At 58.7% G+C, this 17265-nt stretch overlaps 1 protein-coding gene across 23 annotated transcripts in view; it reads left to right on the forward strand.

The window, feature by feature from the left end:
- RALGPS1 (Ral GEF with PH domain and SH3 binding motif 1) overlaps positions 1–17265 on the forward strand; it is a 264237-nt gene that overhangs the window by 27631 nt on the left and 219341 nt on the right. For all 23 annotated transcript variants that reach the window (XR_016225247.1, XR_016225248.1, XM_017350051.4 and 20 more), the window contains one exon: positions 15225–15346. Coding sequence is in view for 21 of the 23 variants with exons in the window: in XM_089320132.1 (XP_089176258.1) it covers positions 15225–15346 (122 nt within the window). In the remaining 2 variants the exon portion in view is untranslated. The remainder of the gene's footprint in view (positions 1–15224; positions 15347–17265) is intronic.

Below are 17265 nucleotides of genomic sequence, written 5' to 3' on the forward strand. Positions count from 1 at the left end.
GCGGGCTGCTGGTGCTGCCTGTGGGGCCCTCTTCCCAGATGTCCTTCATGTGACCACAGCTGTGACAGTCCAGTGAGGAAGACGACACACAGTTCATGTACGACACAGGTGACAGGTGCTGGGAGAGGTCTGCCGGCCCTTAACCTGGAGAACATACAGTCAGGGCATCATGGGGAGTGACATTCCGAATGAGACTGGGAGAGTCGGAAGGAGCCAGGAGTGGAGGACAGGAGAGTTTCAGGGAGAAGAGCCAGTGTTTGTTTTCCCCGCAGTAAGAGAAGTAGGCTGGGTGTACCCCGGGGCGCCCCCCGGCCCTGTGCACCTGCGCAGGACCTGGCCCCTTGCTGCCTTGTTAGGGCTGCGTATGCGGCTGATCAGTTAGGTGAGTGGCCACCAGGGGGCGCCGCAGCACCAGGCATGGCCCGCAGCCTCCCGGCTGTTTCTAACGCGGGCTGTGAGCCCCGCTCGTCTGCGAAGTTCATTTTCCGTTTCCCCGCAGTGTTGTGTTGTGTTGCTCATACACGTTTCCCGTTCAGTCAGACGATGTCGGGAAGCGCCACCCAATGACACTTTTAAGAGGAAGTGGTGGGGCCGGCGTTGTGGCAAAGCCAGCATCCCGTGTGGACACCGGTTTGAGTCCTGGCTGCTCCATTTCCGATCCAGCTCCCTGCTAAGGGGCTGGGGAAGCAGCAGAGGATGGCCACAGTGCGTGGGCCCCTGCCCCTGCGTGGGAAGCCGGGGAGAAGCTTCTGGGTCCTGGCTTCGGCCTGGCCCAGCGCCGGCCTTTGCAGCCATTTGAGGAGTGGACTAGCGGATGGAAGACCTCTCTCTCTCCCTTTCTGTAACTCCGACTTCAAATAATTTTGAGAGGAGGTGGTGGTGACGGTGGTTCTGTGTGCGCGTTGACACGTGTGTGTGGGTATTTGAAGGCGTGCCCCGTGTCAGCTTCCCGTGAGGGCCGCCGGTTCCTCCCGTGCCGGCACCACGCAGCCCGCCCGTGCCTTGTCCGCTGTCGGCGCGGCGCTCCGTGGACCGCGGTTTTCCTCAGTGCTCCCGAGCACCCAGGCGGCGCTGGACACGCAGGAGACACGGGGGACACTCGCTGGGGGCCGCATGAAGGTCGGCCTCGCTCGTCCGCTTGGACACACACGCGGACGCAGCTTCCCGCCTTCTGGAAGTTGGCGTCGCCGTCGGCGCTGCTCTGGTCCGGGCCGCGGCCCTCGTGCGGGCGTCCTCTCGGCAGCCCTGCCCCAGGCCGCCCCCTCCCACGGCTGCGGCCCCGCGAGGCCGACCGAGCCGGCCCCTCTGACAGGTGTGGACCTCGGCCCTCATGGCCCTGCAAGGCGCTGCCCCAGACGCCCCCTCTCTCGGGTGTGGACCACGGCCCCTCTGACAGGTGTGGACCGCGGCCCTCATGGTCCCACAAGGCCACCCCGAGCCGCCCCCTCTGACAGGTGTGGACTGCGGCCCTCCCGGACCCACGAGGCCGCCCTGAGACTCCCCCTCACGGCCCGCGAGCCCCCTCCCCGCCCCAGGCTGAGGCCCTTCCCAGGGCCGCCCCTCCCCCGTGGGCGCAGTGCTCGCACCGGAATTCTTGGCTGTCGGGTACCTGAGTTCATCACCGGTCCTGAGACACCACACACACCCTTCCTGGTGTGTCCACGCTGGCCTGCTCCCGAGCAGAATGGGCGGGGTTTTGTTTAGATTTTATTTTTATTTTCTTGAAAGGCAGAGTTACAGAGAGCGAGGTCTTCCATTGGCTGGTTCACTCCCCAGATGACCGCTGTGGCCGGAGCTAGGACATCTGAAGCCAGGAGCTCCTGGGTCTCGCGCGTGGGTGCAGGGGCCAAGCACTTGGACCATTCTGTGCTGCTTTCCCAGGCCTTCAGCAGGGAGCTGGGTCAGAAGTGGAGACGCTGGGACTTGAACCAGCGCCCATATGGGGTGCCAGTGTCACAGGTGGCAGCTTTACCCGCTGGGCCGTAATGCTGGCCCCCCTCTCTCTCTCTCTCTTTTAATGTTTATTTTCATCTACTTGAAAGCTGGGGGTGGGGGGAGAATGAGAGTGAAATCGTCTGTCTCCTGGTTCCCTCCCCAAATGCCCACAACAGCCAGCACTGGGCCAGGTCAAAGCCAGGAGCCAGGAACTCCATCCGGGTCTCCCAGGTACTTGAGTCATCCCCTGCTGCCGCCTGGGGTGCTTTAGCAGGAAGCTGGACCAGAAACGGAGTAGCCAGGACTCAAACCAGCACTCCAGTATGGGATCCAGGAATCTCAAGCACTAATGTAACCTGCTGTGCCCCAACACCCAATCCTGAACTTTTAATTAAGTTTCCTTTTTTTAATTTGGGAGACAGAGATCTTCCATCCACTGGTTTACTCCCCAAATGCTTGCAACAGCCAGGAGCCAGGAGCTCCATCGGGGTCTCCCATGTGGCGGCAGGGACCCAAGTACTTGGATCATCACCTGCTGCTGCCCAGGGTGCACAGTAGTAGGAAGCTGGCATTGGGCGCAGAGCTGGGGCTTGACCCCAGGCGCTCTTAGTGGGATCCAGGTGTCCCGCCTGGTGTCTTACCCGCGAGATCAGACGCCTGTGCCTGGCTGTGTTAATTCTCTTTCTTTCTTTTTCTTCTCTCTCTCTCTTTTTTTTTTTTTTTATAGGCGGAGACAGTGAGAGAGAGAGACAGAGAGTTATAGACAGTGAGAGAGAGACAGAGAAAGGTCTTCCTTCCCTTGGTTCACTCCCCTAATGGCTGCCACAGCCGGCGCTGCACCGATCCGAAGGCAGGAGCCAGGCGCCTCCTCCTGGTCTCCCATGCGGGTGCAGGGCCCAAGCACTTGGGCCATCCTCCACTGCCTTCCTGGGCCATAGCAGAGAGCTGGCCTGGAAGAGGGGCAACTGGGACAGAATCCGGCACCCCAACTGGGACTAGAACCCGGTGTGCCGGCGCCGCAAGGCGGAGGATTAGCCTAGTGAGCTGCGGCGCCGGCCTGGCTGTGTTAATTTTCAACACAGATGCATCTGCCAGTGGCCCTCTGCCATCTGCATGTTGCCCTGGAGTGGCTTCGTCACCTGGAGTGTAACAGATGCTGCTCTGTGACTCCTCTCAGTGCTCAAGTGTTGGAAGTCTTTAATCTACCAACTGCTTGTTCTTACGCATGATCTTGTTCTTGCGGATGATTTTCTAGATTTGTTTCTAAGTGACACATGGCGCTCGTGCATGGGAATGAGGCTCAGTGTGACCGTCAGTACACGTGTGTAACATGTCAGGGTCCAATCAGTGCAGATACTTCTCAGTCCTTTGTGTTGGGAGCATTAGAAATTCTCTCTCCTCCCCCTTTTGAAATTCTGAGTCATCAGCCGCGATGATCCGCTTTCCCACTGCACCCCGGGGCCGGTGGGGCCGTAAGGAAATGCCGCGCTCCCCGAGGGAGCCGTGCTGCCCGTGGCCGCCTGCTCTGGGCTGTGCCTGCTGGGACAAGACCCTCCTTACGCTTTTTGTTTTCCAAGACTTCTTAGCCTTTTCAATTATTTTCCCAGAAGGAGTTTTGAATCAGCTTGCCGAGTTCTAAGATGAGCGGCCTTAGGCTCTGGAGTGCACTTGTGTTTCGTTCCTGGACTCGCTGGGGAGAACTGAGGGACGGCAGCTCCGTCCTTGTTCAGGGGGTGGGGGCGTCTGCTGCTTTGGTTTAGATCCTTTCTGCCCTGGAGTAAAGTGGTTTTCTATTTCTGTGCATCTCTTTTGAAGTTTGCTTCCAGGTGTTTCTCCTGGGGCTCGCGAGCCTGCACCTTTCTCTGTCCGGGGTTGCTTGTGCGGGGGAGCAGCTGACCTGGCGGGTGGCCGCAGTTCCTGGTTCGCTGTGACCCCTTCCCTGACTCAGTGCTGGGACGGGTTCTTTCTGCTCCTTGTTTGTTATTTCCACGAGATGTGCAGGGGCCACAGCAGAGGGGGCGGCTCCATGTCCTCATCCCGAGGCCGGAACCTGTCTGCAGAGTTGGACGTGCAGCTTCGTGGGGCTGCCTCCTCTCCTACCGCGCCGGCCTCGGCGCCCCCTTCTCCGGTGGGCCCTGCCGGCCCCCCTGCTCTCCGTACCAACTTCCCTCCCTTTTCAGCGGGAAGCGTCAGGCTGTTCCTCACGGAATGATGGGCTGCGCCTGACCCGGGCTTTCTCAGGGACCTGATCAGAGAGGGCAGCAGCAGGGAGCACCCGAGCCCCCTCCTAGGAGCTGGGCCCCTGCCTGCTCTCCAGCCAAAGCGGGTTCACAGCCCTAGGGGGCCTCCTGCTCTCCTAAACTTGATCCAGCCCCTGGGCCTGCAGCAGTGTGCGGGAACAGGCAGGCCGGGCGGGCACACACTCAGGGGCGTGTGGGGGAGTAAGTAGGAGAGGGCTGAGCCCAAGCAGGGCCCCGGTTTACCACCTACGCTCACATGGCCAGGGGCAGGGCCCCGCATGGTGTGTGACTGGCTCTCGGTGGTGCCCCTAAGGAATATGGCCCTGTCAATGGCCTGCACTGTTACCAACTGGCCAGTAGTTGGGTCGGTGGGGAGCTGAGATCCCTAGGACATGTCCACCCCGGTGCCTGGGACCCACGCGTAATGGCTCTGAAATGGTGGAGCCAGGACCCAGAGCCGCTGCCCTCTGGTCCTGCCTCTGCACAGGTGCCGGCGGAGCCCCTGTTTCAGGCCTGGTGGCGGGAGTGTGTGCGTGTGCATGTGTGCGTGCAAGGGGTGTGCTGCGTGATTAGATGGGATGTGAGTGTAGACTCCTTTTAGAAACAGTTCTGAACGTCTTACTTTGGAACTCTCTCAGTCTGACGGGAGAGACGCAGGGCAGTTTTCACTGGCGTGTCGGTGAATGAATGGAGTGGGATGTTGGCCGAAGGACAGCGCCCCTCCCCAGTGTCCTCTCTGTGTCCCAGCCCAGGACCCTGAGCCCCGTGTTGGGCCCATGCATCCCGCTCACCTCCCCATCTGTGCCGGGTTGGGGGTGGGGGTGTCAAATGAGAGCTTCGCTGGATGAGATCTGTCTGGCCTCTGTGAGTCTGCAGTGCCCCAGAGACCTGTCTAGGGAGAGTTAGAGGTGGCATTGCCCCTGGTTGAAATGAGGTTCCCCTGCCCCAGCAGGCGGCCCCCAGGACTGCCTCCCTCTTCTTGGAGGCACTTTGATGGGCGTCCACTTCCTCATGCTTTTTCAACATTTTGTCCTCTGCCACCTCCTCGTGCTAAGACTGAGGACAAGCTTAGGAGCCCCCAAGTCCCCAGCGAACTGCAGCACAAGTTTCCATGAGCTGCCCCGCCTCTGCCGCGGTTGGCACCAGGAGTCGGGAACATCTGTGTCTTTGCACATCGGGCTTCCCCTGGCGGTGTGCCTGGGCGTTGCTGCCCTCAGAGCCTTAGACCTGGCCTTGGCACTCGTCCTGAATGGCTCAGCTGCGCTGGGCGCGTGGCTGGGCTCCTCCTGCCGTGGAGTGTGGCTGATGCTGCAGCAGGCACAGCTCATGGCCTCCCTCTGGGAGGGGACGGCTGGAGTGGAAACGCATGCTTTTCAGTATCAGCCGTTGGGGGACAGGGGAGGGCTCACCATGTGTCAGGAGTCAGCCGCGGGGGTGAGGGGGCATCAGGGCACTGCTTGACGGTTCTGGTAGTGGTACGTCATGGGGAGGGGGCAGGGGTGGGCTCCATTTGTCCTGTGGTGGACCAGGGCCCAGACAGTGACATCCTGCTGCCTGCCATGTGCCAAAGCCCTTATTCAGATTCAGGGGGTGATGGGGCGAGGCTGTTCCCCCTGGGGCGGAGTGTGTGGAGGGGTCGCTGTGTTCCTGACCCCGCAGGTGCCATCCGCAGTACACAGAGGGGAGATTGCACTGTCCAGGCTTCCAGAAAGGAAGGGCTCCATGGGGCTTTTGTGGGCATCTGGGAGATGCTGTAGACCATCGTCTCCTTTCTCTCCGTTTCACCCCTTCTTCCTGAAGTTCCCTTTAAGCGCCCCCCCACCCCGCCCCGAGTATCCCCAGGCTTATCCTCAGGTTTGCCCCTGCAGCCCTGGTCCATGAGGGGACGTTGGGATCCACTAGCCTGTGGGTACAGGTGAGCAGCTGCCCTACTCGGGAAGGGAGTGGTGCCGGCTTCCTATGGGGCGTGGGGGGTCTCCAGCCCCTGGAGGGGGTGCAACACAAACCTCTCCTGCCCCCAGAGGGCCCTTCCTGGCCTTAGGAGAAATACCTGTTCCTCGCTCACATTCACTGCACTGCCTCGCCTCTGCGCTGACTTCCTGTGGTCTCAGTGCCGGAGAGCATGGCCATGGGCGGGGGTGTAGGTGGCTGTGTGTGGGGGGGTCAGCAGAAGCAGGAGCTGTTGTCTGGCACTGTACTAACCACACCTGCTCCGTCACCCAGGACTCCCTGTGCCGGTCGGCTGGGTCAGGCCCTTGGTCGGGCACAGAGTGAGTGATGGGTGAGTGTTGGCATGGCAGGAGGGGTGCCTGGCTCCACCTGTAGCCGTGGAGATGGCTCTGTGGCAGCATGGATCTGAGCATTACCGTCAGTCCTCCCCAGTCGAGGTGTGTGCCAGGTGCGTCTGTGGGCAGAAGAGGGGGTGCCGAGGTAGCATCCGCCGTTTTGGGTAGATCTGAATTCTGTGAGGAGGTTCTACCCCAAGTTCACTTGAAAGCATTGGCAAATTGGTAATGACTCTGTTGTCAAGGTTCTCCCCTGATCCGCAGGTGTCAGGGAAGTGTGCCATTTTGTTCACTGTTAGAATGGGGTGTGTGTAAAAGGCCCGTGCATATGTATTTACGTGGCTGGCTGGCTGTGTGTCCACGCGTCTGTGCTGTGGGAGTGTACATTCAGGTGCTGTGCTGTGGCCTTGGGGACAGGGACAGGGACTGTGGGAGGGGAGCATGCCCTTTTTTATTGCACACCTCTTTGTTCAGTCTGTGTAATTCTACCACGCACATGCATTACTTTGATTTTAAAAAATCTGAAGTCCTCATCCTTGCAAAGGTTAGGCATCCCCAGGCCTGCTGTTCGTGTCCGGAGCTGCGTGGGTGTCTCCCCAGGCCTGGGCTGGGGGTGCAGGGGACACCTGCCGTGGGAGCATGGATTGCCACGATCCCCTCCCCCAAAGAGCTGCTCCCCCGTCTCTGCTGCGGGTGCTTGCTCAGCCTTGCAGGCCGTACCCCATCTCGGTGCCTGCACTCAGCCCCGACTGCCCCCAGCCGTCCTTCCCAGTGCAGCAGCTATCCTGCTGCAGCCTTTTGTACACAGCTGTGGCTCCCCAGCCCCACGTCTCTGCCTCAGGGCAGCGGCCAGAGGCGGCGGCTGACGTCTGGGGGGCGGTTTGAAAGGAGCCAGGAACGCAGGAGCAGGGGTGGCGTTTCAGGTCTGACACGTGCCGACGTGGCCAGGACCTGTCTTTGAAAGTAGCCAGACTCCGCTGTGTGCCAGGAGAGGCTGATTGAGTTTGGAGAGGGTCCTGGGGAAGTGCGGAGAGCAGCACTGCTGTCCCACAAGGGGGGCTTTCTCAAACAGCTGGCAGGTGGTTCGGTCCCAGCACGGTGGCTGCCCTGGTGGGCAACCTTTTAGGAATACAAAATCCAGCGTGCCGTGGCTGTGGTTCAGAGAGAGTGTGCATGCCTGTGCACGTGTCCTTAGCACTCTGGGAGTGGCCCCAGCCAGTGGTGGAGGGGCCCTTGGTGTCCTCCCCACTTGCCTTTGTTACGGCCCCTGTGCCTGACCCAGGGAGGAGGCGCGGGCGGCGGCTTGGTCTTGCTCTGGGTTGCGGGCTTGTAGACTGGGCTTAGGCTCTGTTTTCAGACTTGCCTGAAACATTTGGAAGAAATCACTGTCCTGTAATTGAGCTTGCTGGGATGTGTGTGTTTTCTTTGAAACCACCTCTGCGGGCGTAGGAAACAGCAATCATTCTGCCTGTTCAGCATGGTCTGCCCCGGCCGGGCCCAGGTCCTTCTCTTGGGTTCCCGAGCCTGAAACCCGGAAGGAGGGTTCCGGCGTCTGGGAGGAAGCCAGAGTTGCACAGGGGGTTTTCCTGGCCCTCGTCAGCCGCGCGCCCGGGGTCTGGACCAGACCCTGTGGTAGGCAACAGGCGGAGACGTGGGATTGCTCTGCGGTTCTGATACAGCTGCCACGTTCTCCGCGGGTTACGTCATGAGAACCGCGGGGCTCCTGCAGCATTTGGTTTTCCAGGGAGACATTAGCAGAGAGAGAGAGAGAGAGAGAGAGAGAGAGAGAGAGGGAGGGAGGGAGAGAGGGAGTCCTGAGAGAGGCGGCAGGAGGGTGAGGGGGAAGGGATGGCTGGATTTTTGGTGTAAGACTCATTTGCCCAGACTCGGAAAGCTGGTGCCACTCTGTTACCCCAGCCTCCCTGCCTTTTAGGGGACGTATATACAGCTGCGTCCCTGTTACAGTTCAGTGACCCCACTGAGCCTCAGGCTCCTCATCTGTAAACAAAAAAAATTTTAAATGCACATGAATCCTGTAGTCAGAGCTCGGCACAAGGGCAGGGTCCAGGATGATGAGGCGGCATTGAGCTCTTGGTCACCCAGGGCTGGGCCACCAGCAGAGCAGGACCTGGGCGGTTCTCAGCTCTGAGCCCCTGGGCTGGTCTACCAGCTGGCGCAGGGGTGGTGTGGAATGAGTGGGTGGGTGAGCTGCTGAGCAGCCCCTGGCAGGCCACCATCTGCCCCGGGGTGCGGCCACGGGTGTAGATGCCACGTCCCTCTCCTTCCCTCTGCCCGAGTGCACCCAGCAGCCGGCCTTCGCCAGCCTCCAGAACACCCCAACCCCCTCCCCCCCATCTCCCCTCGCCAGCAGCCCACCCCTGACCGCCAGGCTGGCTGTTCTCTTTCTACTTTGGTCTTTTTTTTTTTTTTTTTTTTTTGACAGGCAGAGTGGACAGTGAGAGAGAGAGAGACAGAGAGAAAGGTCTTCCTTTGCCGTTGGTTCACCCCGCAATGGCCGCTGTGGCCGGCACGCTGCGGCTGGCGCACCACGCTGATCTGATGGCAGGAGCCAGGTGCTTCTCCTGGTCTCCCATGGGGTGCAGGGCCCAAGCACTTGGGCCATCCTCCACTGCACTCCCTGGCCACAGCAGAGAGCTGGCCTGGAAGAGGGGCAACCGGGACAGAATCCGGCGCTCTGACCGGGACTAGAACCCGGTGTGCTGGCGCCGCAAGGCGGAGGATTAGCCTAGTGAGCCGCGGCGCCGGCCCTCCACTTTGGTCTTGAATACAGTGCTGCGCCCAGGCCCAAAGTGCTCTGCAAACCGTGCGGGTCGCATTACATCCTGGCTCAGCACTCGCAGGTGGACCTGGGTTCCTGGTGCCCCCACAGAATCCCTGTGGCCCGCGAGGCCCTTCCTGCTCTGGCCCCAGCCTGTCTGTGCACTGCTTCTGACCACTTCCTGCCACTTCTGGCTGACTAAACTCTGCCATGGCCCTCGGCCTCCATCATGAACCTGGTGAGCTCCTGTTCATCTCAGGGCCCTGGCATCTGCTGTCCCTCTGCAGGGAACTCCCCTGCCCCCACCAGCTCCTATGGCCGCTTCTTTCCCGAGGTCGCTCTCTGATGCCACGTCCTGCTCTGTCCTAGAGTGTGAGGTCTGTGGGAACAGGGCCCTGTGCGCCTGCCCACTCAGTGTCCCCAGGGTGGGTACAGGGTTCTTGACCTGGGCATCCATGGATTCACATGGGAAAAGGACATTTTTGTGTTCACTGACTTCCACCTGAAAACCAGGATTTCTTCCCTTTATTGACGTCCTCAGTGAGCACGACCAGTGGGAGGCCCAGCATCTTTCGGTCACTTAACAGCTGTGAGCATGTCAGAGCACCTGCGCTCTTAACCACCTGGAAATCGCAGCAGTTGGAGCTCCTGGTACTTAATGCAACAATAAAATATAATTCCCTTATATTCCAGCATACATCTATTACTGCATTGTAGGGTTTTGATAATTCAGCAACTGTATTTAATGATTGGTTTCCTGTGTGCTCGTCTGTTACGAGCTCCTCACTTGCGTGAGAAGGCACAGGCTCCGCCAGGTGGTCACCAGGGTGCAGGGCACAGAGCAGTCAGGAGCTGCTGGCGGAGCGATGCCTGGCCCCAGGCGGAATGAACTGTGTCTCCTCTCCCTTGCCAGTGAGCCCCTTGGGTTTTCAGGGTCCAGTTTCTGGCGGCATGACGTGAGCTTGTTCCACAGGAGCCGGCCTTGCTTGAGGCCTCTGAGGACGCTCCTCTCACGCGGCCAGTCTCAGCTCCTGAGCACCTCAGTTTGGTGGTCCAGCAGAGACTGGGGTCCACCCTGGTGCAGGCGGCCTTCAGGGTCGGGTAGCCAGGGCCAGACCGACCTCCTGGAAGAGGAGCTGGGGCTCAGCCCAGTCTCGGGGACTGGGGTCAGATGGGCTGGGCTCCGCCGGGCAGACTGTCCGTTCTGCCTGGCACTGTTACTTCGCAGCGTGTGCAGTATCATTTGTCTGAGAGCCGCTGCTGGTAATTATGCTGTTTCTGTGAGTGGTGAGACAGGCAGGAGTCAGAGCGGAGACAAGCGCCCCGTCTTCCCAGCCCGGCTGTCTGTAGGAAGCATCGTGGGTCACTGCAGCTGCCGAGCTGGTCTCTAGGTGGGCGGGGGCCATGTGAGGGTGCCTGCAGGTGCAGCCTCCTGCAGGGGGAGCCTTGGATGGAGGGAGCCTGGGAGCCCCCTTCCAGCAGTGGGAGCTCCTGGTTCCACAGAGCGGGAGCCTGTTCTTTCGTGGACATTTAGATGTGATTTGAATTGTTTCAGGAACAAAGGATAGGGGTCCATGAGTGGAAGCTTGGAGAACAAGGTTCACACTTGTGGTGACTGACAACCTTGCCTGGCTGGACAGGGCGTCCTCACCCAGTCCATGCCTGGGCTCTTGCAGCGGGTGGCACCAGAGACACCGGAGCCTAGGCCCTGGTGTTGACTGACTGGGGTTTGCCACTCTCCAACAGTGAATCCCATTGCCTTCCTGAGCCAGTTTCTAGAAATCCACACGCTCTCTACCCCATGGGGCCGCGGTGAAGAGGACACGAGCTGTGTCTTTGCCAGTGCCGTGCCTGCATCAGCCCTCGCTGGCCTTGGTGTGTGGAGAGAGAGCCCCTGTGCGGGTCACCGGATGGGGCTGGGGAGCTGGGGTTGAGGGCTTCCTTCTGGCAGGAGGCAAGGAGTGAGCTGGTGGCCAGGTGCAGAAGAGGACCCCCGAACTTTGGCTGCCGTGGTGGGAGAATACAGTCACCACGTGGGTGGGCAGAGCAAGACTTTCGGTTTGGGCAAGGCTGGGAAATTGGGCTTCACATCTTTGCTTCCCTTGGGGAGACCCACAGAGTCCCAGGCATACCCTGAGAGGAGCAAAGCCCACCTCTGCCTGGACCTCTGGAGCCAGGGTCCAGCCAGCCGTCACATGGCCTCCTGTGGACAGTCTGTCAGGCCTGTCGTGTGTCTCTGCTGCCTGTACAGGCCCTGTGCCATCAGGCTGCACTGTTGTGGCTCGGAAGAGTGTGGCTGAGTGGGGCCGGGCCCCTGGCTGTTGTCCTGCTCTGAGAGCCCCAGCAGCGTGCCCGGCCTCACGCTGCCCTTCAGCTCCTGAGTTGGGTTTGCTTCTGGTCTCAGTATTCAGCGTCCCGTTTTGAAGCCTCTGGGTTTTTCATGGGTTTTGGTTGGAGGGTCCCAGCCTCCCCAGTTCCCAGAAGCCTTTCGTTTGTTCCAGCACTGGGGCCTCTCCTCTCTGGCCTGTCTCTTCCATACTGGAGCTTCCTCAAGTTGGATTTCTTCTCAGTTGATTAATTTATTTTCATTTTACTTGAAAGGCAGACAGTGGTGTAGTCCCCAAATGCCCATACCAGCTGGAGCTGGACCAGGCCAAAGCCAGCAGCCAGGAACTCCAGCCAGGTCCCCCACATGGGTGGAAGGGACCCAACTACTTGAACCGTCACTGCTGCCTCCCAGGGTGCACGTCAGCAGGAAGCTGGAATCGGGAGCCTGGGAGTGAAACCCAGGCCCTCTGGTACGGGATGCGGGTGTCCCGGGGGACCTTGACCACTGCACCGATCCCCTGCCCTTTCTCCCGAGTCTGCTACGCACAGCCCCTGAGCGTCCTCCCACGCCTCTACCATATGCTCAGTACTGTAATACTTACTTGGTCATTCCAGAGGGCGCTGGCCAGGGCGCTGGCCAGGGAGCTCAGGTCATTGTCACGAAGCACAGCTGAGGGTGCAGCTTTGGGTTCAAACCGTGCAAGCCCTAGGGTGTACTCTGCGCTTTTGGGGCCGTGTCACTGCCGGCATGCTCCGGTTTTAGAACGTTTCCATCACATTAAAAACCCCGCTTCGTCCACGTGCAGTCAGTCCTGCTCCCGTCCCCCCCCCGCCCCCCCCGGCCCACCGCAGTAAAGTTGCCTATTCTGGACATTTCTAAAAATGGAACCACACAGTGCCTTCTTCCGCATCTGACGTCTCTCACGCAGCCTGCCTCTCAGGTTTCTGTCTGCTGCTGAGCGGGGCCTGGTCCTGTGGATGCGCCCATTCTCGATGGACGTTTGGCTAGTTTCCAGTGGTCCGGCTAGGACCGACGCTGCTATCAGCATGCGCGTGTCTTCGTGCGGACAGATGCTTTCTATTTTTTTTTTTCCTTTGTAGATACCTCGTAGTAGGCTTGCTGGGTTATGTGGTAAGCTTATGTTTCACTTTTTAAGAAACCGCCGGACTGTTTTCCGAAGCAGTTATGCTCTTGGCTTTCCCACCAGCAGTGGGCGAGGGCTCCGTTCCCCTGCACGCTTGCCAGCACGTGGCCTGGCCTGTTGTGTTTGTTTAAAGTTGGGGCCGTCCTGGTGGGTGGGACGTGGCATCTCACTGTGGGACACGAGGATTTGCGGTTGTCGGCTGAGTGGGGAGCAAGGCCTGTGGTCGGGGCCGGGCTGAGCAGGCTTGGGTTTGGTTTGCGTCCCCCTTGTTGGCCATCGCTGTATCTTCTTTTGTACCATGTCCGTTAGAGTCTTTCATACGGCTGCTTTAAACCTGGGCTGGCCGTGGATGGGGCGGGGCGGGGCGGGGATCCCAAGGGAATGAGAATGTGACTTCTAGGACCAAAGTGATGGAGAAGCGGGCGTCCTCCATGGAGAAGGACTTTGGCCAGTCCAGCTCCAAGTACTTGACCATTCTTTTCCCTCCTCTTACTATGAAAATTGTCAAGCATTCAGAAGAGCTGCAGAGGGAGTGTAGGAGCTGCCGTGTGCCCTGCTGTCTGGACCGGGCAGTTACTAGCACTTTGCATACTGGCTTCATCTCACGCATGCTTTGCTGGCGCACTGGGGAACCAGCTGCAGACTTGGCCCGCCTCTAGACCCTGCCGCACGCCCACTGAAGGACAAGGGCCTTGTCTTGTGTGACCGCCACCCTGTCGTCACACCTGAGTTAACCTGTAACTCAGCGATGTCGGCTCATGTCCACATGCAGACCCCCCAGGGGACCCCAAATGTTGTTTCTGGGCAGATGGCGCGAGGACGGGCTGAGCATGGCAGCTGTGGGGTGAGGGGAGGAAGAGCCAGGGAGGTCTCCACCCAACTTCTGGAGCTGGGCTCCATCTGCTTGCTGCGTGGCGGGGCCCTGGACCCAGGAGCCTGCTAAGGCCGACACCTCCCTCCCGGTGACCGTGGGGCTCGATCCTGCATCTTCAGTGTTGGCTTCTCACAGACACCATGGATGTCACATGACCCAAGTCAACGCATCGCTGCTTCCTGCAATCTGTTCCCTCCCTAGGGAAGAGCGTGCATCGCTCCAGAGGCCGTCTCCCCCCCGGCAGGCCCTCCCCCTCAAGCAGGCCCCCCAGCTCATCTCCGTGGAATCTGTCCTTTCTGTCTCTCAGTCCAGCTCCTTCTGTCTGACGTCACTGCTGCAGCCTTCGCCCAGGGGACCCCTCACCCCTTGGGCAGTCACAGTTGGCTTCCAACTGGGGTCTGTCTTCTCCTCCCTCCCTGCTCCCCACCTGGGCCTCCCCGGGAAGCTCCTGGCTGCTGCCATTGTCTGTCCTGCGATGTGATGGAAGCAGGCTGGAGGTGTGCATGTGGGTGTGGGTCAGCTGGCCACACTGACCACCAGAAGTGACGTTTGAGCAGGTGCTGAGTGGTGCCGCAGCAGTGGCAGGGCACGACGGGCACCAGGGCGCGAGTTACCTCCTGTCCAGGTCTCAGTCCCGCACTTGCACTCTGGGGCGACACCAGGCCCCGTCTCAGGATCGTGCGCGTGGCTGTCGTATGCTCGGCACATGGCCGTACTGTGCTGTTAGCCAGGTCGCGTTGAATGTTACGGTGCCCGGTGGAACGCGGCAGAGTCATTTGTCTTCCTCACCGTGCCTTTGCCTTAGAACAAAGACCGCTTCGGAGTTTGTGAACTCAAGAGGCTTCCATAGCCTGGGCAGCTCGTCAGAGCCTCGGGTGATTACTGACGTCATAAATAACAGTGTCAGTTGTTAAATCAACAATGGGAGTCACTGTGCACCTGCTCCCCATGTAGGATCTCTGCCCCTAATGTGTTGTACTATGTGAATTAACAGTAAAACTACTACTCAACAGTACTTTATACTTTGTGTGTCTGTGTGGGTACAAACTGTTGAAATCTTTACTTAGTATATACCAAGTTGATCTTCTGTATATAAAGATAATTGAAAATGAATCTTGATGAAGAATAGGATGGGAGAGGGAGTGGGAGATGGGATGGTTGCGTGTGGGAGGGAGGTTATGAGGGGAAAAGCTGCTATAATCCAAAAGTTGTACTTTCGAAATTTATATTTATTAAATAAAAGTTTAAAAAAGTAAAATAATAATAATAAAAAAAAAAAAAACAAAGACCACAGACTCCAGGCCCACAGAGTCTGGCAGGTGCTGAGGTTGCGCAGGCCCGGTGGGGACCCAGGGCACACACTCTTGTACAAGGGGCGCCGCCGCTGAGCCCAGCTGACAGCCGTCACACAAGAGTCTGGGCCCAGTATTGACAGAAGCGGCAGGAATCCAGAGTTCTTTGTGAAATCTTCCAGTTTTTAAATGTTGGTAATTAACTTGAAAAATACTCAAACTCTGCACCAGCCCAAGACACTGCCTGTGGGCAGTGTTAGCCAGAAGCCACCTGGGGACCACCTGTCTTCGAGGTGTCCTCTGCTCCCCAGGGAGCCTGATTCTCACGGACGCCTTTGCTTTGCAGGACGGCTCCAGACGGGTTATGTCACCGGCAGAGGCTGCCCTGACGCTCCCTGCGGCCCGGAGACTATGTACAAGAGGAATGGTCTGATGGCTAGCGTGTTGGTCACCTCTGCCACTCCACAGGTACCCAGGCTGCGGGCATCGGGACTGCGGGTAGGGGCTCCCTCCCTTGCTAACCAGGCCCCAGCCTCACCATGGGCAGCTGCAGGGCCGCAGGCCTCCAGAATGCCCCCGGGGCCCCTGGGAGGCAGGCAGCTCTGAGGAGTGGTGTGTTTTTCTGAAGCTGTTCTCAAAGGGAGGCAGGTCCCCATCCAGGGCCGTCATCGCCAGCACCACAGTCCATTTTGGTGGCAGCGGGGCTGGCTGTTTCCCAGGAAAAGCCACTGCTGCTGATTAATGAGTCACACATCCCAGGGTGAAGTCAGACTGGAGCCACTGCCGCTGGCCCTGTGTACTTACTTCCCGTGCGCAGCAGGAAACGGCTGGGAGGGCTGGGGGTCTGGGTGTGGCCTGGGCTCAGGCCCCTTGTGGAGTTTGCCTTCTGAGCCCTGTAATGCAACAGGGGCAGTGGGTGCTGTCGTGGCCCCAGGTGCTGCCATGGCAAATGGGCCAGGCCTGGCTCCTCTGGCGCCCAGGTGAGGCACCCTCCAGTTTCAGAGGTCACCGGCCCTCGCCATCAAGCAGGGCTTTTGAAAATGATCCTAGGTATAGCCACCAGAAGGTCACAGGAACAAGTTCATTCCTTACACAGCTTTCCAGAGACATGCTCGGTTTTGATCTTGTGTCCTGAAGTCAGACTTGTGGGTAACTTTTTACTGCATCCCCCAGGGGGTCCCACAGAGGGTTACGGTGGCTGGACTCCCAGCAGCACCGTCCATACCCCCTCCCCTCTGCTTTCTCCTCCTCCTCGTCCCTAGGAATGTGTTGAGGCAGCTCTGATGCAGCAGAGCCCATGTGTGTGTGTGTGTGTGTGTGAGTATGTGGTTGTGTGTGTGGGTGTGAATGTGTGTGTGAGTGTGTGTGTGTGCGTGTGTGTGTGGGGGGGGTGTACGTGGGTGGCAGGCTCCGTTTTGGAGTGGGGTACACAGGAGTTAGAAAGCCTGGAATCCCAGGGAGTGGTTTTTACCTCTTCCTTCTCTGAATGTGTATCTATGTGTAGATACACATGAGGGTACTTCAGAAAGTTCAAGGAACATACAGTTAAAAGCTAAGTTTATTTTGCTACAAAAATTTTTTCAAAATGCATGCATAGGGGCCAGCACTATGGTGCAGCAGGTTAAAGCCCTGGCCTACTGCACCAGCATCCCATATGGGCGCTGGTTCAAGTCCCAGCTGTTCCACTTCCTATCCAGCTCCTGCTAATGCACCTGGGAAAGCCGTAGAAGATGGCCCAAGTCCTTGGGGCCTGCACCCGCATGGGAGACTGGGAGAAGCTCCTGGGTCCTGGCTTTGGATCGACTCAGTTGCGGTCATTTGGGGAGTGAACCAGCAGATGGAAGACCTCTCTCTCTCTGTGTTTCTACCACTCTCTGTAACTCTTGTCTTTCAAATAAATAAAGTAAAATAAATCTTTACAAATGTGTGCGTAGTTTTTGCATAATATGCATTCTCCATGAACTTTTTTTAAAAAAATGTATTTGAGAGGCAGAGACAGAACACAAGAGCCAGCGAGTGAGAGAGTGAGAGCATTGTCCCATCTGCTGGTTCATTTCCTAAGTGCCTGCAACAGCTGAGGGGCTGAAGCCAGGAGAGAACTCATGCAGACCTCCCGCGTGAGTGGCAGGAGCCCAGCTGCTGCAGCCACCACCTGCTGTCTCCCAGGGTCTGCGTCAGGAGCTGGGCTTGAACCCAGCACTCCAGTGTGCGACGCAGGCATCCTAACCGGCGTCTTAACTGCTAGGCCAAAGCCTGCTCCTCCATAGATGTTTCTCCCTCCTATCATGGGTATCCAAAACTTTTTGTACCAAAATAAGCTTAGCCTTTAATTCTACCCCCCCCACTTCTAGAAGTATCCTCATCTGTGTGCACACACACATACAAGC

The sequence above is a fragment of the Oryctolagus cuniculus genome, chromosome 1 (genome assembly GCF_051225735.1).
Source record: "Oryctolagus cuniculus isolate XC-2025 breed Fujian yellow rabbit chromosome 1, ASM5122573v1, whole genome shotgun sequence".
Classification (NCBI taxonomy): domain Eukaryota; kingdom Metazoa; phylum Chordata; class Mammalia; order Lagomorpha; family Leporidae; genus Oryctolagus; species Oryctolagus cuniculus.